Here is a 27,932-nt window from a genome sequence, read left to right as displayed (position 1 = left end):
TTTTTAGCATCAGGTATCAATGTTATTTAACTATGATTTGCAAATACAGCATGATTAAGAAAGATCCATTAGCTATAGAATTATATGGTGAATGCCCCATGGTTATATTTACAGTCATCTGCATGTAAATTAACTTTTAAAACTTACACATTTTATTCTTTCAGGCGCCCAAAGTCCAAATCACTGACTCCAAGTGATGCCTAGCATGCGCTATGCTTGTAACATCACATCAACTATGGAGTCTGCTGGAACATAGAGCAGGCCTCTGGGCTAGGTTAGATGTCAGATAAATATAGATTTTTATAAAGCATATTGTGAAGGTTTTCTCAATTTTTTTTATATAGCATGAATATTTTTAATTCAAATTCAATTTAATTCAAAATTTTAATATTTTTTAAATATAGCATCAATGTCAAACTCTTGAAATATTTCAGAGTTGAAAGAAAGCAAAGGATCCCAGCTATGACTAGGCCTATAGAAAAGTGATGGGGAGAGAAGAGAATCTGGTTCTTATTAATGTTTTCAGCTGTAGGTTTATTGAAGAGTTAAAGTATGGAATAAATCTGCAGCACTGCTGAAAGTTTTGCAGACAGTTTGAGTGGAGAAGAGAGAAGATATATGTATTTGTCCCAAAGATCCAGAACTAAAACAAGGTTTGGTTCATGGCTTTTGTAAAGGGAAATCATGACTCACTAAACTATTCGAATTCTTTAAGGGGAACAACAAATATGTGGACAAGGGTGATCCAATGGATATACTGTACTTGGACTTTCAGAAAGCCTTTGACAAGGTCACTCACCAAAGGCTCTTAAGTAAAGTAAGCAGTCATGGGATAAAAGAGAGGGTCTCTCGTGGATCAGTAACTGGTTAAAAGACAGGAGACAAAGGGTAGGAATAAATGGTCAGTTTTCAGAATGGAGAGAGGTAAACAGTGGTGTCACCCTGGCATCTGTATTGGGTCCAGTGCTTTTCAACATATTAAAAAATGATCTGGAAAAAGGGGTAACAGCATAGGCGGAGTTTGACTGCTTAATTTGGGGGGGGGGCAAGAGGTAGGGAGGTTAGGGCGTCCCATGGGGGGGAGCATGACCCCTCCATCCCCTTTACAGACCCAGGGGTGGGGGGAAAGAACTTGCCCTAGGCCAGAGTCAGGAAGATAACTCAGGAGTCCTAGCTCGGGCTGCCAGCCCATGCTGCTCCCACAGGTAGCTCAGTTACACTCGCCTGCCTCCTTCCCCCTCCTCCAGAAAGCTGACTGCCCCCCAATCAGACCATCCCCCATTCAGCACCTAGGGAGCAGTCACCCCCAGGCCAGGCAGGGTGCACAGAGCTGCCACCACCCAAGGGCTCCCCCGAGCCACCCCTGGCTCTGCTGTCCCTGGCCTGGGCTCATCTGAGTGGGAAGGGCTGTCTGGCCAGCGTTCCTGGTCCATGGCATCTGCCTTCCGCCCCCAGCGCCCACCCCCATGTGCCCAGCGTGGGGCCCCGGCTCCAGGGGGCGGCATCCCAGGACTGTGGTCATTTCAGATGAGCGGGATCTAGGTGGCCCTTGCCAGCCCCGCTGTGTGGCGTATCCACCACCCCCTGCACCTCTCTCTCCCTGACTGAACCCCACTGCCCAGCAGCTTCAAACTGAACCCACAGCCCAGCCAGCTGCCTTTGGACCTGATTGGCAACACTGGCTGACATCAGCCCAGGCTTGGCCAACCATGGGTCTGCAATGTGATGTCATGCTCCTTAGTCCCACGAGGCAGTTACTGTGTGAGGCAGGAGAGGAGAGTGGAGTGGAACTTGCACAGATCACACACACACACACACACACACACACACACACACACACACACACACACACACACACACACACACACACACACACACACACACACACACACACACACACAGCCAGAGAGAGAGAGAGACACACACACACACACACAGACACGGAGCACAGAGATACACACAGTGATTGCGCGCGCACACACAGCCACACATAGATCATACACAGACACACACACACACACAGAGCCAGAGAGAGAGAGACACACACACACACAGACACGGAGCACAGAGATACACACAGTGATTGCGCGCGCACACACAGCCACACATAGATCATACACAGACACACACACACCCACACACAGAGAGACACATATGCATAGCTCTCTCAGACATGTCGAATTATTTTACTCTGGTGGAATTTAAGCAAGTTATTTTAGATTAGCGTTCACTCAAATGTAGTGTACTTGGATTGAAAATACTGGACTGTCCAATGAATGGATGTATCATTTTCAAATATAGCGATACCTGCTGTGAAGGGCAGAAATAAGAGGAGCAATTGGATTCCAGTTGGTTTTGCCCCTTACATTAGAGATCACACAGTTGCATACATATATATTTTTATCATTTATTTGCATTTTGTTCAACTAAAAAAACATCGTAAGTTTGGGGGGACAATGCCCCCCCCCATGCCCTTCCGCAAACGCTGCCCATGGGTAACAGTGATATGGCAACATTTGTACACAATACAAAATTACTCAAGATAGTTAAGTCCAAAGCAGAATGTGCAGAGTTACAAAGGGATCTCACAAAACTGGGTGACTGGGCAACAAAATGGCTGATGAAATTCAATGTTGATAAGTGCAAAGTAATGCACATTGGAAAACATAAGCCCAACTATACATACAAAATGATACGGTCTATTAGCTAACAGAATGTTCAGAACCATTAGGAAAGGGATAGATCGTAAGACAGAAAATATCATAATGCCATTATATAAATCCATTGTATGCTCACACCTTGAATACAGTGTGTGCTGTTCTGGTCGCCCTATCGCAAAAAAGGCATTTTAGACTTGGAGAAGGAACAGAGAAGCATAACAAAAACATCAAAGGGTATGGAACAGCGTGCACAACAGGAAAGATTAAAAAGACAGAGGCTTTCCAGCTTGGAAAAGAGATGATCAAAGGGGGGATATGACAGAGGTAAATAAAATCATGAGTGGTGTGGAGAAAGTGAATAAGGAAGTGTTATTTACCCCTTCACATAACACAAGAACCAGGGATCACCCAATGAAATTAATAGGCAGCAGGTTTAAAAAACCAAAAACAAAAAGTAACCATTTCCTCATACAACGCATAGTCAACCTGTGGAATTTGTTAGCGGATGTTGTGAAGGCTAGAAGTATAATGGGGTTCAAAAAAGAATTAGATATGGAGGATAGATCCACCAATGGCTATTAGCTAGGATGGTCCAGGATGCAACCCCATGCTCTGGGTGTCCCTAGCCCTGATTGCCAGAAGCTGGGAGTGGACAACAGAGGATGAATCACTTGATAACTAACTGTCTTTTCTGTTCTTTCCCTCTGAAGCACCTGGTGAAGATAGGATACTGGACTAGATGGACCATTGGTCTGACCCAGTATGGCTGTTCTTATGTTTTAGTACAGTTTTTTTCCTGAACTCCCTAATCTGGCCCTAATTTTCTGCATTGGGGACTTCCCGTTCATTTGCATTTGGTTTCAAATTCTGCAGCAAGCTTACTCATTATGGAGAGAGTGCAAATGACTCTAAATGCTACCTGCATGTCAAGCTTTTACTGACAATGGATCTAACTACCATGTGTCATGGCACGCGCAATACAAGAGTGGGAAGACTTAGGCCTTATTTACAGGGGAAAGTTGCACTGGTTTAACTGAAACTGTTTTAAGCTGATTTAGTTAAACCAGTGCAAACTCCAGTGTGGAAACCCACTTCTGTATAAAAGTATCTTATTTTGGTTTAGCTTAAACCTGTTTCCAATAAATTTAAGCTAACTGAAAAAAACCACTCTTTAACTGGAATAAAGGTATGTCTACACTTGGAGATGGGGGTGTGATTCCCAGCTACAGGACACATACTCATGCTAACTCTAGTAAGCTAGTGTGCTAAAAATAGAGTGTAGCTGCAGTGGAACAAACAGTGGGTTAAGCTAGAGCCCTGAGTATATGCTATTGACCTGGATCAGTACATACTTGGGGTGGCTAGTCCTACCCACTGCCCAGCTGCCATGACTAAATTCTAAATTTAGCGCACTGGCTCAATCCCAGCTAGTGTGTCTCCTCAAGCTAGGAATCACAATCCCAGCTCCAAGAGTGGACATACCCTAAGGGTGTTCACAAAAGGGTTTGCACTGGTTTAACTAAATCGGTTTAAAATTCACACCTTAGGTTAAACTGGTGAAACTTTCTCATTTAGACAAGGCCTTAGTAGATGCCCAGTGTTTCATTAGTAACATTTTAAGTTTGAAGTCTTATACTAGAAATTGTCCATTATTTCTGTCCTTTGTAGATGTTTCCCATATTATTTTAGAATCATCTCTCAGAGCTGTTCTCCTGACCTCTCCTTCACTCTTAAACTGAATGGAAATTTTGATTTAAAATGCTGATTATCAGTGTTCATAGTGGTTACAGATTGAGCATAATGGTGGCAAAAGTAGGCCCATATTTAGAAAAATAATCATTTATTTTTCAGTCATAAGCCTCTTGGGACAGCCACTGCATCTTTGGAACATCTACAGCCCTGTGCACATTATGACTGAAAATGGCTCTCTTTGGAGCACACAGCACCACTTCTTAGCTGGGTGAAACTATCACTAGAGCAGAATGTGAAGAGACCCTTCCCCTGAGCCCAATGTCCAAACTTTCCTGTGTTCTTGGATCCCTACTGCTGTGACAGAGAACTAACTTTGGATTACAAATTCAGGTTCACCACATGGCAGCAATACTTACTTCAGTCTGATACTGAACCAGCCCAATTCATATGCCATTGTTTCCCAGACTTACGAACTTTGTTCAAGAGGAAACACTGTGTAACTTGCTATAGTCCTCGGCATAAGTTTCACATTGGGAAGATGATAACTGGAAAAATGCCCCTCAGATGAGCAAGAGGACTGCACAATAGTGAATTTGTTTTACTTTATGCATCTCAGACGACAGCTTTCTTTTATAGCTGAAAAATCTAAGATATAGATCGATGGGACCAACATAGCATTGAAGAGTAAGACAAACAGTGATTGAAATTAAGTTCTCCACGAAGAGCTTCACAAATGAAGCCACCATTTGCAGGGTGCAACTATGATGTGTCGTCCCTTTAAATGTTTAAGCACTCCCCCAACCCAGTGAAAAACCTCATTTTTGTATTAGTTATTTTTTTGCTGAACAATAAAGCTACCACCACAGCAGTCAGCTGTGTTTTTCTCAGGTCCCTCTGTGTCTATCTCCTCTGTTGGGTTCAAACAGAACATATTGATGATGAGAAATTTTATCCCATGAATATCCAGTGCTCCCTTTGCCTGAAGAAGACAATCAATCATCATCACCATCATCAACAAAAAAGAAAAAGTTCATCTCAAGGCACAAAGTGACAAATTGCGGCTTTTTGCTGCAGGGAGAGTGTAAGCCAGCTTATTAGAGAGGGAGAAGTAGGCAAATAAAGATAGAACAAAGGATAAAGGGTTCTGCAATTACTGTTGGAACTGTGCAAACAAAGCAATAAGGCGGAAGCAACAGCCATCTTGGCTGACCACATGCAAACTGGCAGAAAGAGGAATAGCCTGTAGCCTGCACTGAGGGTCTTCAGCCAGCAGAGGGATCCCAGGGCAACCACAGAAAGAATTCTGCATTCTGCAGTGTAGACACAGTTAGAAGAGGTAGATTAAGTGCAGAAAACGTACAGTACAAATAATAAAGTTTCCCTGTGGGAAAGAATATGTTCAAGAAATGCAAAGTCCAACAGGAGAGCAGAGAAATGGCAACTTTTGTGGGCAATGCTGGTGAGTTTGATGAAAACAAGAAATCCTGGGTAGTGTACCTCAAACATTTTGAGCAATTTGTAGATTGCAACTCCATTCCAGATGGACAAAGTTTCAATCTTGCTGACAGTGATGGGTCCAAAGGCATACGGACTGCTGTGTGACCTCCTGTTTCCAACTGTGCCTGGAACTGCCACATATGCTGCAATTACTGCAAGAATGCAGGAACATTTTTCTATCACCCCACCAATGACAGCAGAATGATATTGGTTTCATCAGCATCATCAGGGAAGAGGAGATTTGGTAGCACAATTTGTTGCTGCTCTAAGGATTCTGTCAGAAAACTGCCAATTCTGACAGACATTAAGTGATGTCCTACATGACCAATTTGTCTCTGGATTATGCAATAACCAGATCTGGACAAAGTTACTGACGGTATCAGCCCTTACATTCAAGAAGGCTGTTGAGACAGTAATTGTCACGGAGACCACAGAGTAGGATTGGCTGAAATTTAATGTGAACCAAGAAGTTTGCCTTCTACCTTGACAAGACAAAGGACCATAGGAACTTAAGGAACTTCTGCGTGGCTGTTGTGCACAAACCACGGATGCTAAGAATGAATGCTGGGCATGCCAGTTTATCTGCAGGAAGTGCAAAAAGAAAGGACACATCGCTGAGACCTGTCACACAGTTCAATGACCAGCAACACAGAGTAACCATATGTCGAAGACGACACATATGGAGACTGAACCTAAGAAAGAATGGAAGTTGGGAATTCCTAATGTAGAAACAGACAAGAGTTCTAGTGACACTGATCAAGACCAACATCTGTTATCAGAAGCTGGAGTAAGAGATGCTATCTGGGTTGCACCCTTGATTGAGTAAGCTCCTACAAGAATGGAACTTAATATTGGAACTGCCATCTCACTGAGTTCTGTATCTACAGTCATAAGTTCCTCTGGAAGACATCTCCATGGTTCTGAAGACTTATACCGGAGAAAAGTTAGTCCCCAAAGGGATACTCCATGTGATAGTTCAACTACATGGATAATCAGTTGTTTTACCCTGGTATGTGATTGAAAGAAAGTATGCACCATTATCTGGCATATCTTGGCTTGAGAAGCTCAAAGTGAATTTGTTCAAGATCAAGGAGATTACAAAAGCACCTTCAAGAAATACTGTACAAACGCTTCTAAGTTTTTGAAAAAGAAGTTTGACAGATGAGCAACGTGTCAGTGAAGCTCACTGTTAAATCTGACAGCTAGCCAAAATAATGCAAGTCCAGAGTTATGCCTTATACTATGAAGCCTCTGGTAGAAGCTGATTTGGACCATTTAGTGAACATCAGAGTTTTGTCACCGGTTTCACAGGCAAATGGGCCACACCCATTATACCAGTAAACAAGAAAGATTGCTCAATCTGAATTTGTGGAGATTTCAAAGTGTCACTAAATCCAGTTTTATGTGCAGACCAGTATCCACTACCTTGTATTGAAGATTTGTTTGCTACTTTTACTGGGGGACAGTGTTTCAATACATTGGATTTGCTCAATGCATATCTACAAATGGTGATTGATCTGGCATCTTGCATAAAGCTCATAATCAACATACAATAAGACTTATCTTGTTACAATAGGTTGCCTTTGCATATCAGATCAGCACCTGCTTGTTCCAGAAAGCCATGAATGAGATTCTTAAGAGAATGGTACCACCAGGCACAATGTTGGATCAAAAGAATCACCAGTTTACACATTCATGTCACGTCAACATGAATTATCTGTGAATCATGATGGGGAATGCGAGTAATCTTTCAAAAATCACTTCAATCTCAGGTTTTGGAAGCTCTTCACAAAGGTCATTTTGGCATTGTATAGATGAAGGCTTTAGCCAAAGTCATGTCTGCTGGCCAGGGATTGACAAAGACATTGAGAGGAAGGCGAAGTGCTATACTATGTGTCAGCAAATTCAGCATAATCCTGGGCCAGTTAACCTGCACCCTTGGTTGTGGTCTCAGACTCCGTGGACATATATTCACGTGGACCTTGTTGGACCTGTAGAAGGTTACATGTTTTTGGTCATAGTTGATGCCCATGCAAAATGGCCAGAAGTTTTCAGAATGTCTTCTACTACAGCTACTAAGACCATTAGACATTTCGTACCTTGTTTACCCAATCTGACTTACTGTTAGAGCTGGTGACAGACAATGGACCTCAATTCTGTTCGGAAGAAATTCAGAGGTTCCTAGCTTCCAATGGAATTCAGCACATGCATTTGGCTCCATACCATCCTGCTACAAACAGACTAATGGAACACTTTGTACAAACACTTAAGAATGCCTTAAGAGTTAAATTTATTTTGAGTCGTCAGCAGAAACAGGACAATTTCTTCCTTGTCTATAGGAATATACCATCTGCTACTATCCAAAAGTCACCTGCAACTCTTCTTGAAGTGATCTTTGCGTACCTGTTAGGACCTGTTACATCCTGATGTGTTGCTCATGGGGTGGGAAAACAGCGACCGCCCTTCCATCGGCTGGTGAAAAGCCGAGATGGCCTCCAGGTGTACCTTCAGGGAGGCCAAGGCTAGGCCTTAGAGTTTAAGGTGCAGAAGGTATTCCAGAATCACCTGTATTGGCGAGCAGGTTGGCGTGATACCCTTGGCCTCCGCCCAATCAGTAAAGCACCTCCACTTAGCCCGGTATGTAACCTGTGTGGAGGGTTTTCTGCTACCCAACAGAATCTGTTGAACCTGTAAAGAGCAGGCTCTTTCTCCCTCTGTCAGCCAGAGAGTCTCCATGCTGTCAGATGGAGGGAGTCCAGGTCCGGGTGCAACAGGCGCCCCTGGTCCTGGGAGAGCAAGTCGTATCAGCTGGGGAGCAGGATCGGTGAGGCGATGGATAGGTCGAGCAGCGTACTATACCAGTACTGTCTCGGCCACGCTGGGGCGATCAGGATGACATTCGCCCTGTCCCTCTTGATGAGAAGGACTTGAGGGAGGAGTGGAATGGGGGGAAAAGCATACATCAGGGACCCCGACCATTCTATTAAGAACATGTCAGACAGGGAGCCCGGCTCACGACCTTGGAGCGAACAGTATTTCGGGCACTTCCTGTTCCAAGAGGATGCGAACAGGTCCAGAAGGGGAATGCCCCACACTCAGAAGATTGAAGTTGCTACCTCGTGGTGTAGCGACCACTCGTGCTGGGGAGAGAACAACCTGCTGAGGCGGTCTGCCTCGTCGTTCCTGATCCCCGGGAGGTGAGAGGCAAATAAATGAAAGTCGTGCCTCACTGCAAATTCCCATAGTCACGTAGCCTCCTGGCACAGGGCCGAGGAGCGCGCCCTCCCTTGCCTGTTCATGTAGAACATGGCGGCTGTATTGTCCATAAGGACCTGTACCCCCCTGCCCTTCAGGAATCTGAGGAAGGTCTTGCAGGCCAAACGGACTGCTCTGAGCTCGCGAACGTTGATGTGTGGAGCTCTCTCCATCGGTGACCATAACCCTTGGGTGCCCAGGTCGCTGCTGATGTGGGCTCCCCATCCCACATCCAAGGCATCCGTGATAAGGGTCATGGACAGAGCCAGGTCTCTGAACGGGACTCCCCTGAGCACCTCCCTCGGGTTCCTCCACCAATGGAGGGAGGACAGCACCTGTGGGGGAACCGTGACCACCTTAGTCAGTGAGTGTCTGGAGGGTGCGCAGACCGAAGTTAACCATGCCTGTAAGGGCCTTAGCTTGAGATGGGCCAGCCTTACCACATAAGCAGAGGCTGCCATATGTCCCAACAGCTGTAGGCAGTGCCTGGCTATCATCATGGGGGACCTATGCAGCTCCGCGATAATGGATCCCATTGCCTCGAAACGCGGCTGTGGCAGGAAGGCTCTGGCCTGTATGGCGTCCAGGGTGGCCCCTATAAAGTCTATGCGCTGCACTGGGGCGAGTGTGGACTTCTGCTCATTGATGAGCAGCCCCAGTCTGGTGCATGTGGCGCAAGCCAGCTCCAGGCTGTTCTGCACATGATTCCTGGATCTGCCTTTGATGAGCCAGTCATCCAGGTAGGTGAAGATCTGTATCCCTTTGCGGTGCAAGTAGGCCGCCACTACCGCCATACACTTAGTGAAGACCCTCAGGGCTGAGGACAGGCCAAATGGGAGGGCCACAAATTGGTAATGGCCTCCCTCTATCGTGAATCTCAGGAATCTCCTACGCCCTGGCAAAATGGAGATGTGGAAATAGGCATCCTTTAAATCGAGGGCAGCGTACTAGTCCCCTGGATCTAGGGCCGGAATTATGGAGGCTAGGGAAACCATACGGAACCTGATACGTCTGATAAATCTATTCAGACGATGGAGGTCCAGGATCGGTCTCAGACCACCTTTGGCCTTGGGGATCAGGAAGTATCTAGAGTAAAATCCCTTTCCCCTTTCCGCCCACAGGACCTCCTCTATCACACCAAGCTTCAGGAGTGAGTGGACCTCCTGTATGAGGAGTTGCTTATGCACAGGGTCCCCGATAGGGGACGGAGTGGGAGGGGCATCCGGGGGAAAGGTCGTGAGCTGAAGGGCATTGCCCTTGAGGACCATCTCCAGGACCCAATGGTCCATAATGATTGCTTCCCAAGCATGATAGTAAGGCCGAAGCCTGTTTTCAAAGGGTCGGTCAGGATCCCGGGGGAAGGAAGAGCGCCACCCTCGTAGTTGCTGTCAAAAGCGTTTATTACAGTTTCCACTTCTAGCTTTGCCGCCGTGCTGCACCCACGCTGAAGAGCCCTGCCGTTCACGGTGACTGGGCCCTCTAAAGCGCTCCCGCCCCCTCCTTTGCTGAGCAGGCCGAGGGGCTGGCCTTGGAGGGGGAGGTGGCTGTCGTTGTGGCTGGGAGCGAGACTGGCATCTCAACGCTTGAGGGGTGCATAGCTCTAAGGACCTCAGGGTAGCCCTCGAATCTTTAAGGGCATGCAACCTGTCGTCCGTCCTCTCCAAAAAGAGGCCGGAACCTTCAAAGGGGAGGTCCTGAATAGCTCGTTGGACCTCTAAAGATAACCCAGACACCTGCAGCCAGGAACAGCGGAGCATGATGATGGCGGAAGCCATCGCCCTGCCTGCGGTATCTGCTGCATCACTGGCGGACTGCAGAGCTGCCTGGGCCACGGCCTCTCCCTCCTGTGCCAACGTGGCCAGGTCTGCAGCTTGATCAGGGGGAAGCGTTAAGATCAGACGCTGCATCGAGACCCACAAGTTCTGATTGTATTTCCCCAGGAGGGCCTGATGGTTTGCCACCCTTAATTGTAAAGCGGCCGTCGAATAAACTTTGCGGCCGAAGAGATCTAATTTCTTCCCTTCTTTATCCTTGGGAGTACTTCCCTGACCCTCTTGGCGATCTCTCTGATGCGCTGCATCTACAACTAGAGTCCCTGGGGCAGGGTGATTATACAGGAACTCAAAGTTTTCCTTTGGCACATAATACTTCCTTTCTGTTCCCTTAGATGTTGGGGGAACAGAGGAAGGTGTTTTCCAAAGGGCCTTAACGATTTTCATGACCCTTTCATGGACAGGGAGGGCCACCCGAGAAAGGCCTGAGGACCCCGAAGGGCCAAACGGGATCATCCTCCTCCGACATCTCCTTAAGCGGTAACCCCAAATTGTTAGCTACCCGCTTAAGAAGTTCTTGGTGCACCCGGAAATCAAAAAGGGGCGTCTTATGGTCCCTGGAGGTCTCTTCATCAGGGGATGAAGAGGAGGACAGGGGGACGGGCCCTGTGGAGGGACCTTCCTCCGGGTCTGACTCTCTATCAGAGGGGATGTGTGGAGGCAGCTGTGTTGGAGGAGATGGAGGCTGCACCATATCAGAGTGGAGCGACTCAGCTCCCTGTCCTGGCTGAGCGGTCCAAGGCCCCCAGTCCGGCCAATGCCATGGCCCTTGCGGCCACCCTGGCATAGGCAATTGCTGGGCGTCCGCATGGTGACCCCGGTGACCTGAGCCCGCAGACTGTCTCTTGCGACCTTTCGGCGGGGAGTGGCTCCGGAAAGGAGAGGATGAACAGTGCCGACGTCTGCGACCCGACCGTTTGTAGCAACGCTTCCCACTACGAGAGCGGGAGTGGAGGCTTCTGCGGCTGCATGCTGTTGACGCTGAACACGAACGCGCTGCTTTCCCCGGTGCCGCGAAGCCCGGTGCTGAGGCGATTGGTGCGAGCGGTACGTAAGCCGGCACCAGTGCCGTGGTCATCGGTGCCGGTAGCCTCAGTGCTGAGTACATCGGTGCCGGTAGCGGCGGTGCCAGAGGTACCGGTGCCGGTAGCGGCGGTGACGGAAACCCTGGAGGTGCCAAGATCTGGCCCATCGGTGCCTGGGTTACCAAAGGAGCTGGGGGCATTGATGGCATAGACCACATCAGGGAGACATGTGATGCCGCTGTAAAAGCCGGTACCGTTATCGGCCCCGGTGTCGGTTGTACTGCAGTCGGTGCCGTAATGGTTGGTGCTGCTGCAGTCGGTGCCGCAGCGAGGGGAGCCTCCAGGACGTCGCTGCTCAGTGCCACCGGGTTGGGATGGCGAACCGTGCTGCCGACTGGCGAACGGTTGCGGTGCCACGACATCCCCTGCACCGGAGAGCTTGAGCCCAAGCTGCGGGTGGTGTCGGAGTTAGCGCTGACACTCCAGCGCCGGCTCTTAGGGCCTCTTGACCGCCCCCGGTGCTGCGGTGCCGAGGCGCTCGACGACCGAGAGTTGGAGCTCGGAGGAGATGCACTCTTCACCCTCTGTGACCGTCTGGGTGAGGATTAAAAGCGTTGCTTCCTCCACCCACCAGCATGAGTTTGCCCCGAGACGCAAGTCCCACACCCCTCGGCTGAGGGGAAGACAGAGGCGTAGGCAAGACCATGAGGGCCCTTGCTGCAGCAAACGCCTGCGGCGTCGACGGTCCTTGTAGGGGCACGCCCCCACCCCCAGGAGTCGGGGGAGGCTCCCTATGAGGAGACACCGGTGCCGGAGGAACCTCCACGGCACGTGGCTAGGGTGTCTCCTGTCCTCCTCCCTGCTTCGCTGGTTGCAGAGAAGAGTCCATGAAGGCGGTGCCAGTGCGCTTCGTCTTCTTCGGCACTGAAGGCTTCGGTGCCGATGACGGTGCCGGCAGTGCGCTCTGCACTGAGCATCCACTCAGTGTCGGAGATCTCGATGGCTCGGATGCCAGATGGAGCGCAGACTCCATGAGTAACACCTTCAGCCTTGCGTCCCTTTCTTTTTGGGTATGGGGCTTGAAGGATTTCAAGATCCTGTATTTCTCTTTCCGGTGCTGCTCTCCGAGACAATGGAGGCAGCAGTCATGAGGATCACTCACTGCGAATTGCTTAGAGCTTAGGAAACAGCTCTTGAAGCCAGCGGAGCCCGGCATGGCTCCTGCAGAAGCCCCTGAGGGCACTTGACAATACAACTACTACTAATTAACTGTTTTTGAATAACAAACTAACAAATCTAGAGCTCTAACGAGAGCAAAGAGGCTAAGGACTGCTGCTTGCAATAGAAAGGAGCAGAAGTTCCAGCAACCGTCAGAGGCGGAAAGAAGGAACTGGGAACCCACGGGGCCAGAGCGCCCTATATACCGTGACATGAGCATGGCACTCCAGAGGGTGCCGCCCGGCCCTGCGGGCGTGCTAAGGGAAAAAATTCTGGGAATCTGTGCAAGGGGCGCACACACACCTAAATTGGAATGCATATGAGCAATCACTCAAAGAGAGAACTGTTTTTCCTTCTTCGAATGCTTGCTCATGTCAATTCCAAGCAGGTGACTCCCAAGTTGACCCTAGAAAGTGGGGTTGGAGTTCACGAGATGGCTGACTGCAGCACAGCCCTGCCAAAACCCACATCATCCCTAGCCTGCTGGGTGTTGGCATAATATGAAGTGAATGTATGAATGGAATACCATGTTTCAGCCCTACAAATCTCCTGTGTGGGAATTTGCACCAAGAACGCTGCCGAAGTTGCCTGTGCCCTGGTAGAATGTGCTCTCAAGGGTGGGGCTGGAATCTTAGTCAAGTCATGGCAGGTTCTAACACAAGAAGCAATCCATGACAAAATTATTTGGGATAACACCGGATTGTCCTTCACCCTGTCTGCCACTACTATGAAAAACGGGTTTGAGTTCCAAAATGGCTTGGTACGCTCCAGATAGAATGCTAACACTCACCTAACATCAAGCAAATGGAGGGCATGCTCCCTGCTGCTAAGGTACAACTTAGGGTAGAACACCAGCAAAAAGATTTCCTGACTTGTATGGAAGTGGGAGACCACCTTGGGGAGGAAAACTAGGGGAGGGGGTAGTTGCACCTTGTCCTTGTGGAACACTGTATATGGGGGGGAGGGTCCGAGGTCAACGTCTTAAGTTCTGACACCCTCCTTGCTGAGGTGACTGCCATTAGGAAGGCTACCTTCCAGGACAAGTACAGAAGGGAGCAAGTAGCCAGAGGCTCAAATGGGGGCCCCATTAGCTTATTAAGCACCAAATTCAGGTCACAAGCTGGGATGGGGTGACGAACCATAGGGTAAAACTGTTCTAGTCCTTTAAGGAAATATGACACCATGGGGTTGGCAAAGACCGATCTACCTCCTTTCCCAGGATGGAACTCAGAGATTGCTGCTAAATGCACCTTAACTGATGAAGTAGCTAGCCCTAGCTGTTTCAGGTGCAGCAGGTAGTCCAGGATAAGGGGCAGCAGAGCCCAATCGGCAGGAGTACCCTTTTGAGACGATCAGATGGAGAATCTTTTCCATTTTGCCAAGTATGCCACCCTGGTGGATGGCTTCCAGCTACCAAGAAGGACCTTCTACACCTGCTGTGAACACATGGTCTCCCTAGACCTCAGCCATGCAGCCTCCACACTCTAAGGTGGAGTGAACCCAGGTTGGGGTGGCGGAGCTGTCTGTGGTTCTGAGTGATAAGGCCTGGGACCAGAGGCAGAGTGATCGGTGTGTCTATGGACAGCTGCAGCAACGTTGTGAACGAGTGCTGCCTTGGCCAAGCTGGGGCTATGAGGATGACTGAGGCCCCACCTCTCCTGACTTTCAGGAGGACCTTGTGAATCAGAGGGAATGGCGGGAAGGCATATGACAGGAACTGGCCCCATGGGAGAAGGAATGCATCCACTAAGGAACCTCAGCTGTGGTTCCGGTAAGAGCAGAATCAATGGCACTTCCTGTTGGAGCGTGTCGCAATGAGGTCCACTTGGGGAAAGCCCCACTTTTGGAAAATGTGTCTTGCTATATTCGGGTGGAGAGACCACTCGTGAGTAGTGAAGGAGTGGCTAAGGTGATCCGCTAATTTGCTCTAGACTCCGTGCAGGTGTGATGCCTCCAGGTGGATAGAGTGGGCTATGCAGAAGTACTACAGGCTGATGGCTTCTCAGCACAGGAGAGAGGAATGTGCTCCTCCCTGCCTCTTTATATAGAACATTACTATGGTGTTATCTGTCATCATCAACACAATTGTCTGCTGAAGGTGAGGCAGAAAAGCCTGACATGCCAGCCGGACTGCCTGAAGCTCCCGGACATTTATATGGAGCGAGAGCTCGTCCGTGGACCAGAGACCTTGTGTTGTGAGTGAACCGAGGTGTGGCCCCCAACCCAGAGCCGAGGCATCCACGGCCAGCACCACTGATGGCTGTAGAGTGGCAAATGGGATTCCCCTGAAAACCTGCTGAGGGTTTAGCCACCACTGCAGGGCTTCCAGCACTTGACGTGGAATGGATACCACCTTGTCCAGTTTGTCCCTGTGGGGACGATACACTGATGCGAGCCACAACTGGAAAGGTCTGAGTCTTAGCCTTGTGTGTCTGACCATGAATGTGCATGAGGCCATGTGGCCTAGAAGGGTGAGACAACTCCGAGCTGTGGTGGTGGGAAAGCTTCTGAAGCCCCTTATCAATGCTCCCATGGTCTGGAAACAAGCCTCCGAGAGTAGCACCCTGACCTGGACCGAATCCAAAACTGCTCCAATGAACTCTATGCTCTGTACCCAGCTCCAGTGTAGACTTGCTTGTGTTCAGCTGGAGCCCTAAATTGGTGAAGGTCGATCTCACCAGCACGACATGGGCCCACGCCTGCTCCCTGGAACGCCCCGTGACTAACCAATCGTCCAGGTAGGGGTTCATCTGAACATGGTTCCTTCTCATGAAAACCGCAACAACAGCCAGGCACTTGGTGAAGACCCTTGGGGCCGTGGAGAGGCCGAAAGGGAGGGCTGTGAACTGGTGATGTGCGTGCCCCACTACAAATCTGAGGAATCTCCTGTGAAGCGGGAATATTGAAATATGAAAGTAGGTGTCTTTTAGGTCAAAGGCGGCATACCAGTCTCCTGGATCCAGAGAGGGAATGATGGAGGTGAGGGAAACCATGTGGAATTTTAGCTTCTTTATGAACTTGTTGAGGTTCCGCAGGTCCAGGATAGGTCTGAGTCCCCCTTTTGTCTTGGGGATCAGAAAGTATCTGAAGTAAAAACCCTTTCCCCTCATGCCCAGAGGGACCTCTTCCACTGCCCCAGCATGTAGCAGTTGATGCACTTCTTGCATGAGAAGTTGCTCGTGAGAGGGGTCCCTGAAGAGGGACGGGGAAGGGGAGTGGGAGGGTGGGGAAGAAGAAAACTGGAGGGAGTATCCCAGCTCCATTGTGCATAGGATCCATCTGTCCGATGTTATACGGGCCAAGGCCCGGTAGAAATGGGATAGCTGGTCCAGGAAAGGAGGATGAGGATCCAGATACTGAGCTGGAGTGTCGCCCTAGGATGTGGCTTCAAAAGTTCTGTTTTGGCCCCAGGGGTTGATTGTCCGAGCCTCTGCTGTGGTTATGAGGCTGAGGGGTTTTGCGTCTGCCATTTCTTCCCCTCCTCCTTGAGAAGTCCTGCCTTGGTTGCAGGGGGTAAAATCTTTGGCTCAGCTGAGGCTTAAAATGCTTCCGCTGGGTAGAAGGTATGTGGAGCCCCAGGGATTTAAGAGTTGCCCTCGAGTCCTTGAGGCTATGGAGCTTCGAATCCGTCTGCTCTGAAAACAGATCCCTTCCTTCGAACGGTAAGTCCTGAATTGTGGACTGAACTTCCGGTGGGAGGCCTGACACCTGTAACCAGGAGCTACGCCTTATCACTAACCCCAATGCTGTGGTGCATGTCGCCAAGTTCGCCACATTGAGCACAGACTGCACCGACATCTGGGCTACCGCCTTGCCCTCATCAATCATAGCTCCATATTCGGACTTGGAGTTGGGCAGGAGAAGATCCTTAAATTTCAACATCACTTCCCATGAGTTGAAGTTATATCTGCTGAGGATCGCCTGCTGGTTGGCGATCCTCAGCTGGAGCCCCCATGTGGAATAGATCTTTCTTCTGAACAGGTCCAGTCTTTTGGGCTCCTTGGACCCTACTGCCCCGCCTTTCTTTCTCATTTGCTGCCAAAACCATCAACGAACCTGGCTGAGGGTGTGTGAACAAGTATTTGTATCCCTTGGAGTGCGCAAAATACTTACTCTCTCTGTCCCTTGCTATCAGGGGAATCGAGGTGGGAGTCTGCCACAAGGTCTTTGTTGTGGCCTGAATTGTCTTAATGAGTGGCAAGATTACCCTTGAGGGCCCTTCTGGCATCAGGATATCCACCATGGGGTCCACTGACTCTTTTACCTCCTCTGCCTGCAACCCCAAGTTCTAAGCCACCTGTCTCAGAAGCTGCTGATGGACTCTGTTGTCCATTGGGACATGTGTGGTCGACAAGTCCACCATCGCTTTGTCTGGGGAATAGGAGGACAAGGCTCTCAGTCCGATGCCAACCTCCAGTCTCTCCCAGTCCAGATCCCTGTCCAGATCCTCTACGTCCCCTTCAGGGTGCTCCTTGGTGCTGGCGCCTTCTCTGACACCGTGTCCTTTACTGGCCGTCGCCGCAGGCTCCTTCTTCCGGTGATCACGGACCTCAGTACAGGGAGGGGCTCTGTGCTCTGAGGCATGTAACGTCTGTGTCTCCAACATGACTAAGGGCCTCTTGCCTGCATCCCCTGGGCCTGATGGTACACCCAGTGTCCAGAAGGGCCACTGCTATGACATTTGCCATTGAACTGGCCATGTACCCATGGGCAGGACTTCTTCCTTTTCCTCTGCAGAGTGGCACCTCCCTGACCTGTGCCTACTGTGCTTAGGTGGAGACAACCCTGCGTCTGAGTCCGAGAACTGCAAATCCCCCCTTGGCAACCATGGCAGTGCCGGAGCATTGTGTTGGGGCACCGGAGAGTGGTGTGCGGAGGACTGAAGCTGGTGCTCAGAGGACTAGTGCCGAGAAGACGGCAAACGGTGCTGGTACTCAGGAGATCGGTGCTGAGGCGGCGACAGGTGGTGCTGATCTGCTGGTGAACGGTGCCACAGTGAAACGGCCTGGTGCTGCGGTGAAGCCAAGTAGTGCCTCAGCGACAGTGACCGGCGCTGCGGTTCAGACGACTGGTGCTGTGCGGGCGACCGGTGCCAGGGCGAGGGTGACTGGTGCCGCATCATTACCGGCTTGCCTCTAGACGGCACCGCCACGTGTGGTGCCAGCAGTCTTTGGTCGGCTCTTGCTGAAGCCGGGGACTGATGGGCTGTCATGGTGATCAAGTCCCTTGCTGCCTCAAAGGTGTCCGGCGTGGAAGGGAGGTCCAGCTCCTCCAACTCTCTATCCCTGGCTGCAGAGTTTTTGCATGCCGGACTCGCGGGCTCCTGCAAGGGCGGTGTAGACTGTCCTGGGAGCTTCTTGGTCTGGTGTGAATGGGGGCATGGTATGGAAGCGTCCTTTCTCACAGTGCGCACCATAGGAGAGCAGCCTCAACCTGTCCTTTGCTTCTTGTGTGGCACCGGTGAATGAGATCGGTGCCGCACTGCGTTGTGCGCTGGCAAGCGGTGCTGGGATTCCCTCAGGGCCAAGCTCTTCTTCGGCACCGGGTCTCGAATCAATGCCGGGGCACTGCGCAACAAAGTGCTCGGTGCCAGGTCCAGAGCCTGTGGTCGTAGAGCCGCCTCCATCAGGATCTGCTTGAGTCTAGCACTCCTTTCTTTTCTGCTTCTGGGGCGAAACCCTTTACAGATCTTGCACCGGTTGATTTGGTGCAACTTCCCTAAGCACCTCAAACAACAGTTATGCGGGCACAGGTTTATGGCAAGAACCGCAGGGCTTAAAACCTTGGCCCCCAGCATGCCCCAATAAGGGGAATACCACGAACAGGGATGAACTCCCCTAACTAATTCTAAACTACAACTCTAACCACAACTAATTTTAACTTGATTTAAACTAACAGGAACTGCTAAAGTAAAAGAATGCTTGCAAATGCAAGGTGAGGAAGCTCCGACAACTGTCACTGGCAGCAAGAAGGAACTGAAGGGGCGGCGGGGCCCTATATACGGAGCCACCCCCTGCACCAACTCGACGGCACCGCTGGGGGAAAAGCCTTCTGACAATCATGCACGCAGCACATGCACACCTGCTTGGAATCGACATGAGCAAGCCCTCAAAGAACTTTGGTACCAGATCCAGTTGATGCCTTATGTTGAACGGGTCCTATTGTTTAGGATGCTACTGCACCACCATAACAACATTTGCAAAACTTAGTTGTACCCATGAACTTATAAATTGTTTAGTTGGGTTGCTATTCCAGAGCAGTATAATCTCTTGCTATTTACGAGTCTGGGATAGTCCACCTGTAACTTTTAGTTAGGTTATATAGTGTGTCATGTTAGCCAACATAAATGATAATGTACATACATTAAGGAAGTTTTTTAAAGTAGGGTGGAGAAATGTGATGTCCTGTCCCTTTAAATGTTTGAGCACTCCCCCCTCCTCAGTGCAATGCTTCACTTTCCTTTTAGTTTCAGTTTTGGTTAGCAATAAAACTAGGACCACAGTAACCAGCTGTGTTTCCATTAGTTCCCTCTGTGCCTACCTCCTCTGCTGTGTCCAACTATAACTGGAACAAGTTTTATTGGTCTTACAAAACTCAGGAACTATGCTACATATTTTTGAGTATCATCTTGCCACCTTGCCTAACAATTTAAATATTGTGACAGGGTCAGGTCCAACAGCTACAGGAGAGTGGTGGAAGGCAGGTATATCAGCCCCAGGATCAGCAGGTCCCTTTTCCCTTGGTAGCTGAACAGGGGTTACTCCCAATTAATTAGAGCACTTGGGGCCAACCAAGGACCTGCCTGGAGCCTGTTAAAAGTCTCTCCTCCAGCCAGTAGGAATGGCAGATAGGAGTTGTGGGAGTGAGGCGAAGTGCTAGAATGTTGAGTGGTGCAGATGCTGACTAGAACCCCACAAGTACAGAGCCTGGGGAGAAACCCTGCCCAAGCAGGGCTGAGGGCCATTCCAGGCACAGAGGTCTGAAGGAAAAGATTCTGTCAGAGGGGTGACTGAACTGTGTGTTCGTTTGGTGCTGCTTCGCCCGGAGGGGCTATCAGAAACTGAGAGACGCCCCTGGCAAGGAGGCCGGGAAGGACCCTACTCAAGCAGGATATGGACAGTGAGCTGAGAGGCCGTGGGAAGGTAATCCAGGGAAGCTAGTAGCATTCTTGAAACCAGCAGCACGAGGCTGCTACTTGTAGGGTCCCTGGGTTGGGGCCTGGAGTAGAGGGTGGGACTGGGCCGCCCACCACCGGCCATTCACTGGAGTGGCCAAAGCCCCAGCGAAGAAGCGAGGGCCTAACATGCCCAGAGATAGGACTGGAAGCCAGAGGGGAATGGCCAATTTGAGGAACAGGGTTACCCACATCCATCACTACAGGGGGAAAATTCTGAGGAGTGAAGGAGTACCCTGGCCCACTGCTGGGGGAAGTGTGGGACCCACTGAGGCGGAGGACATGCTCTGCCACAATATTTACAGACAAACACCATTATTGTAATAGATATGCTTTCTTTGTTGGGAGAGAGGGGAAAAGGCATATTAAGCACAACAGTATCAGTGCTTGACATGAACTCTCCAGAACGACAAGAAATATTACAACTATACAGAATAACTTGATCCTAAAATTAGTAGCAATTTAAAGGTTTTGTGTTTCTTACCCAACTAAAGTCATTTTCGTTGGCCCTTGAAGATTTACTTCTGATTGGAATGTGGCACTGCTAACTACTGATTGTAAGGATCCATTATCAAGCTGTTCAAAATAATAAGCAAAAATCCTGTTTGTGCTAAGTTTTAATAAAGACAATTCATTTCTATGACTTTGAGAATGCGACAGAGACCAGAAGACTGGCTTAATCATGCAAAGGTTACTATTAACATTAATGGAGGCACAGATCCTGGGAAAATACGTAGTAACATTCTTTAGAATGGTTCAATATGCAAAGATCCTTGTCCTCTCTATTGCAGAGAACTAGCACTAAGTTTTATTTATACTGTTCGGCACTAGCACAATATTTTCATGCTACTGGCTGGTCTGGGTCCAATCTCTTTTTAAGTCCTGCAGTCAATAGCCACTGGCTATTGCCACTGACGTTTTCCATTGAGTTTAAATATAATAAACCCTTGGACTAGCCCCAGGGCATGTGAAATTCAAAAAGAGAAACAACAGTAAGGACCTTGTTTTGGAGAGGGTCACGGAAAGAAAGACTGGGGCTATGTTGGGAGGTTGTACAAATGGAAGGAGATGACAGGGGACTGTTGGGAAGAAGAGTATGGGGAGGAATGTGCAAATAGCGGATAGAGAAAGAGACGGTAAACAAAATTGCAAATTTCTCTACACCACATTTCCAATATGCCTCACCCCGGACCTGCAGACACCAATTTTAGGGATAAGAGAACAGTTCAGGCTCTATATTCCATTCAGCCCTTAGGGCTTCTCTCTTTTGTGATATAGACATTTATCCACTCAGAATTGGACTGAGACCATAAATTCATCTGACACATTTCATTCAATTTAATTTCATTCAAATCACACGTCATCCAGTAATAACTTCCAGTCACTATCGACTTGAACTCTATTTGAACTCACAGACTAGAAATCCAAGGCTTTCTATCTTCTTATCAGCCTTCTGTTCCATATAACTCCCATTGTTTTATTTAAACTAACTACCCCAGTCCAGTGACGATAAATAAATAACAAGTATAACAATCTGAATGTTTATAAAGATTAATAACAATCAACATTTCAAATCCTAAACAAGGATGGGTAGAGAAAAGGGAAATCCTACTGAAGTACTGCCAAGGATGCTTGCCACAGTACTTACAATGGCAGAAAAAATTAATGCCCAGCATATGCCTTATGCATTGGGTTGTGATTGCTCCACTTCAAACTTTGACATTTTAAACAAAACACTCACATTCACAGAAGGCAAAAGTGAATTTTAATTCCAAATCATTTCATATTTTATATATATTGAGAATTTATTCCAGTTATGGCTCAATCCTGCAAGATGCTGACCACCTTCAAGTCTCACAGATTTGAATGGGAGTTGACGGGTATCTGGCACTTCACAAGTGTGAATTTTCAGACTGCTTTTCCTCCTTTGCAGGCAAAAATCAGGAAGTTGTGATTTCATTTACAAACAGAAATAAGTCTCTAATGCCTTGTCTATATGGTGCCAGTCTGGACTACAGTTGTGTGATTTGTAGAGCACTCTAAATTGTTGCTCTGACTGCCCTGTGTAAACCCTGCTTGCGTGAATGAAAAGGTACCTAGTTCACGTTGATGTAGTCCTTTTCCAGACAGCACTATGTTACACAAAGTAGATACCTTTTAGGTCATGCAAGCCAGCAGGGTCTTCAGAGGGCAGTTAGAGTGCAACACTTCAGAGTGCTCTACAAATCACACACCCATAGTCCAAATTGTGGCCCTGTGTAGACAAACCCTGAAACAGCCTCCAATCATAACAGCTCATATATGAGCACCAAATTCAAGATCCTGATACTGTAATAACTATAGTCTTGCTAAAAGGTATGTTCTTAACACTGGGTTCAACTTCATTCTTCCAAAAATGATTTTGAAATCACAGGCTTTTATATATCCACGGTTACTGTACACTGGATGCAGACTTAGCCACACTTTATACAATAACATGTACATACCAGCTAGAAATTCTGATTTAAAGGTTCTGAACAGACTATATGATGTGTTGGTTACTTCCCTAAGTTGAATGAATATCCCACTTTATGAATAACTGGGAAGCCTTAAGAGAAGAAATGACAGTCTATTTATCTTAAAAAAAAATTTTTTTAAAGGCTTCCTTACCTGTTGTTCATTGAGATCCAGTTTACTTGGAACTGGCAAAAATTGTCCCAGCAGAGTTGTCATAGGGTTTGGCTCTTCTGATAAGAAAAAGTTTATTTGACGTTAATTGGATTGCTAATAGATCATAAAGTTAAGCACATACATAAGTATTTTCAGCATCAAAGCCTAAACTGGTGGTAACAGGTGTGCCATTTAGCATCTTTAAGCCTTTCTTTAATTAAAGAAAAAGACATCGCCTTAGTTTATCTTTCATCTCCATCTCTTTGTCATAGATTAGCTTGGAACCAAACCCATGCTTCCCCCACAATAATAATGGAGAGCCCAGAAGATCTCTCCCCAGAAACATTTATTTTAACTCTGGAAAAGGGTTCCATTTTGGAATTAAATACTAAATAGTTGCACACGGTCACCAAAGGGCATTACCAATTTGTCAACAAGTAAATTGAGCATAGGAGGCCTTTACTCTTTGACATTAAATGCATCAGAGTATGTTTAAAAACTCTCTGAATGCCAATGTTTATAGCCTAAAACCCCTTTATAAATAAATAACTCAGAGAAACTTTCATTGTATTTATTTCAGGTTCTTATTTTATGACTTTCAAAGTCAGAAGAATGCACTTGGAGTGGATTTGCCTATGAACAAAAAATTACCACTAGAAAAATAAGGAGGAAGCCATAACCCTGGAGGGGGGCTTCTTTACATAGGTCCTGATACAGCAATGCACTCAAGCACATGCTTAACTTTAAGCATGTGAGCAGTCCCACTTACTTTAATTCATATTAATCCTCCCCACCAATTTGAAAAAAAATGGAATATTAGGCTCCATGGGATTGACAAGATAAATCTTGCCACCTGAAATTAATTTACGACTGTCTTCTTGCAGATGTTGTAAGAAAAAAAAAGGAGCGCAGAAAAAAGCTCAATTTGGCAACTTCTGGGGTTCATCACCTGGGACTTTTCTGGACTTAATTCCTGCTTCCTCTAATAGTGGGCCTCATGTTGCCCTCTTTTGCACTGTGAAAGTGAGTAAAATGGAAGAAAGTCTGGTCAAATGGATGATAAAGACATATAGTAGCTCTTTGGTATGGTTTCACCCACCTCTCCTCTGGAGATATTGTAACTGAAATAGAATTTAGAGTTTTAATATAAATGTTTTCCTCATTTTGGATCTTTCATATTTATCCTTGGTAAGGGCCTGATTTTTTATTTTTACACTGTATCAGAAGTGATGGGAATCTGCAGTCTACTGAAAGTTAATGAGGATTGCAAATGCTCCACACCTTGTGAAATTGAGCCTGTTAGTCATGTTTGTACAGCGCCTAACATAATGAAACCTTGATTTTAGATTTGCTCCCATAAGTGCTACTCAATACAAATAACAGATAATAACTAAAAAAAAAAAAAAAAAATGGAAGGAGACAATGGTAAAATAGCTCTTAAGAAAGTCATGCTGCTGGAGGGAAGAGCTTACAAAAATGTTACAATTAAACCACATATACATACTGCATTGCTGTTGTAGATGAAAAACTACTAAGCCACTAAAAATCTTAATGGCTAAGCTAAATCAATGCCCTTCAGCTTCTTTTTATTTTTGGAGAAAGAGTGACATTTGGTGGCCAATTTGATTAATACAAGTGGGTGTCTTATCCTTGAGAATGCATACGGTTTGGAGCGAGGTGCTTCCTACTGAATGTAATCTGCTTATTAACATCATATGATCAATTCACTAATTTCAGCACATCTATTGTAGCAATCTTGTGTTTTTTTGTGAAGTACCTCGCATCCTTGTAAGCACCGTAAAATAATAAATAATAATAATTAGTGGTAGCCACATTAGTCTTAGCTCATCTCAGCACAACTGTTGCTTAGGAACACAAACACATAGTAAACATTAATGCTATGGCATAATATCTGACACGCTAATGAAAATTTTCATTTTCTTTGTACCTGACTGAAGATAATTATGTTGGTTTTGATACTGGGGAACCAGATGAACTTTTTTTAGTTCTCTTGTGTCAGAATTGTTTATACAGAGTATTTGAGTACCTCCTTTCAACTGGCAAATCACCTGAAATACATAACTAATAATTAGTTTTCATCTAAGAGAGAGTCATTCTAGGAACATAGATATAAAGGTTTTCATAAGAATACCAATCTGTCCGATCACAGAATGCCATTGAGCAACTATGCTACTGCTCTTCATCTCAGGTGGGAAAGATTCATAGCTTTCTAGACTCCCCAATCCTGGAGCTCTACAGGACACATTCCCATTACTTGTGCTGTGTGCTGGGTTCAGCATTTAGCCCTCAGACAGAAATATGGCTCTGCAATAGTGTTTCATTTTGTTCACTCAGCTATAACTATAGAGCAAGCATCTCTTTTTGGATGTAGCCAACTCCACAGTTTGCATTGTTTCTAATGTTATATAGTAAATAATAAAAAATATAAACAAAATATAGTATCATTAAATACAACCTAAAATAAATCATGACCTAGACTCCTTCTCATTATTTGTCTGTACAGCACCAACATAGTGGTGCCCTGACTGGGGTCTCTAGACACTACTGTAATACAAATAAATAAGCAAAACAAAAAAACAAACATACATCATTTCCTTCAATTTGTACTGTTATTGTTATTCTCAGACAGTAATTACCACTGGGCTGGAATCCTTTCTGTGTGAACAGCTGATGTCCTCTATTACATTTTGTGCAGTTAGTAACTTGCAGCTGATTTCTCCTGCATTTAAATTTTGAAAAACTGCTTCCTTTTGGTTATTAGCCGTATTACTAACAACGGCCTCTCTTATCTCCACCTGAAAAAATAGTTTCACATCTTAAAAGGCATACTTTAAATGCTTTTTAAATTGCAGTGCCAGTAGGATATGAAAATATATAGCTGCATAAACAATGCATTTTAAAGCAAAGACTGCACTCAAACCTAATTTTGAGAATTGCTTGTTCTAAATATCACTGCTTAAGCTGAATGATTTTCATTTAATATTCAAATGAAAATACTTCTAAAGAATAACAATGGGTAATGAACAAAGACATACTTTACAGTAACAAAGATGTTCCCTCCCTTCCTATGGTGCCAACCCTCAACTCAGCTCCACACTGTCATGGAGAAGTTAAGAAACTGAATTAGTAAACTATGCAAAACACATGAATTAGTCACAAAATACATGCATACAACTTGAGCCTTATGGAGCCAAGGGATTTAAGAAACAACTGAGTTGTGAGTAACAGAACTTGGACCTGCCAGTTTAAGTAGCATTCCCATATGATGACATTTGTCACAGTGGTGACTAAACTTTGGCGGTACTCTTCTTCAAATGGGAATTGCCACACCTTTACTCATTAGCAACACTATCCATCATAAAGCATTTGTCTGGCTGGTACATGGAAGGACTGTAGTACCCACTGCATAATGATCACACATCTGAATGAAGCCCTGCTTCATTCAATGGACACTCCAGAAACCCGGTACACTTTGTCCATGACAGTGTTCTAGTGATGTCTAGCAAAAAGTTCTCTAACCTGGAAATACTTTGTTTTTATGGTTTGTCTTTTACAAACCTAGGAAATTACATTTAAAAACCCAAATACATTGAGAAAATGTTATGGTTGTAAAGTGAAGCACTCCAAAGGTAGGAATTGTCAATGTTATAGTTGAACCCCCATCCTTAACTCTGCCCCTTTGTATATATGCAATATGATACAGGCTCAGATGCTAAGCGACAGTTGAGGGGCTTTTGGCACAGCTCCGGATGGGATATGTGCAAAGGTGGCCATAAGCCACTTTTGTATTCCTTGGCTGTGGAGGGACAGCTGGCCACAGTGCCTATGACTGCCTTAGGCAGAAGGGTAGCATAGAAGCTACTACACCATCCAACATTCAAATGTTGGGGAAATCCTTGGGGGGGGGGGGGGGGGGCAGGCAAGACAGCTTTAATACATTACATTATCAAACACAGTGCATCTGCAGGACCAGTGTCTCTTTCAGGCCCTAATTTTAGGAAAGTATTTATGCATGTACATAGCTTCACTGGGTAGGTCTATGCTGCCCGCGGACTGCCCAAGGAAGCAAATCTCCCAGCCCAGGTTGAGACACTTGGGGTATGGGGGCTTATGCTAGCACTCTAAAAAAAACTGTGTAGATAGTGATTCGAAGTTGTGGGTTGGGTTGGAGCTCAGGCTCTGAAACCTACCCCCTTCCTTAGGCATCAGAGCCTGAGCTCCAGCATAAACCACAACATCCACACCGCTATTTTTAGTGAAGTAGTGCAAGCTCCACTAGCCTCAGTCTGTGGACCCAGGCTGGGAAGTTTGCTGCTGAGGACAGCACAGACATACATTCTCTTCAATGACAGTTGCTGGTCCTCAGCACTTTTGAAAATCAGCCACTTACTTAGATGCCTAACAGCCTGATCCAAAACCCACTGAAGTCAATCACAGTCTTTGCATTGATTTCAGTGGGCTTTAGATTAGCCCCTAAATGAAGGTTTAGGAGTGTAACTTTACAGCCGATTTTCAGAAACAGATGTCTAATGCTCTCTTTTTTTTCATTTGTATGTGGAATATATAGGACTGCACTTAATCTTTGGCAGTTAATGTGATTCCTGTTTTCAATTTCTACAATATTTTGCCTATAAATTCAGAAACAAAAAACAAAAACTTCCAGAAAAATAACATCCTAAATTCATACTTACAAGTCCATCACAGACAGGAGCACTAGTCTGAGGTAAAGTGCTGACATCATTGCAAGGTTCTGTCACACAAAATGGGTTTTTTTTAAAACAAAAATTGAGGACAATGGCATACATTAGGAAATCTTTCATACTATAGGTCTGAGGAAAAAAGATTTGGGCATCATCACATGATTGCATAGGACACTGACAAAAATTAAAACAAGCACTCTAAAAGTGCA

General features: G+C 46.7%; 1 protein-coding gene across 1 annotated transcript in view; it reads right to left on the bottom strand.

Annotated features, from left to right (window-relative positions):
• Positions 1 to 27,932, bottom strand: part of TESMIN (testis expressed metallothionein like protein) — a 40,757-nt gene that overhangs the window by 6,061 nt on the left and 6,764 nt on the right. Inside the window, exons 4-8 of the mRNA XM_067540376.1 lie at positions 27,715 to 27,773; positions 25,660 to 25,818; positions 24,951 to 25,071; positions 23,003 to 23,079; positions 20,838 to 20,929 (exon numbers count right to left, since the gene is read on the bottom strand). Of these exons, the coding sequence (XP_067396477.1) occupies positions 20,838 to 20,929; positions 23,003 to 23,079; positions 24,951 to 25,071; positions 25,660 to 25,818; positions 27,715 to 27,773 (508 nt within the window). The remainder of the gene's footprint in view (positions 1 to 20,837; positions 20,930 to 23,002; positions 23,080 to 24,950; positions 25,072 to 25,659; positions 25,819 to 27,714; positions 27,774 to 27,932) is intronic.

The sequence above is a fragment of the Emydura macquarii genome, unplaced genomic scaffold, assembly GCF_026122565.2.
Source record: "Emydura macquarii macquarii isolate MOO-44397 ecotype Brisbane River unplaced genomic scaffold, CSIRO-AGI_Emac_v2 contig_587, whole genome shotgun sequence".
Taxonomy (NCBI): domain Eukaryota; kingdom Metazoa; phylum Chordata; order Testudines; family Chelidae; genus Emydura; species Emydura macquarii.
Note: the sequence above shows the minus strand (reverse complement) of the source record. Positions and strands in the feature narration are given on the sequence as shown.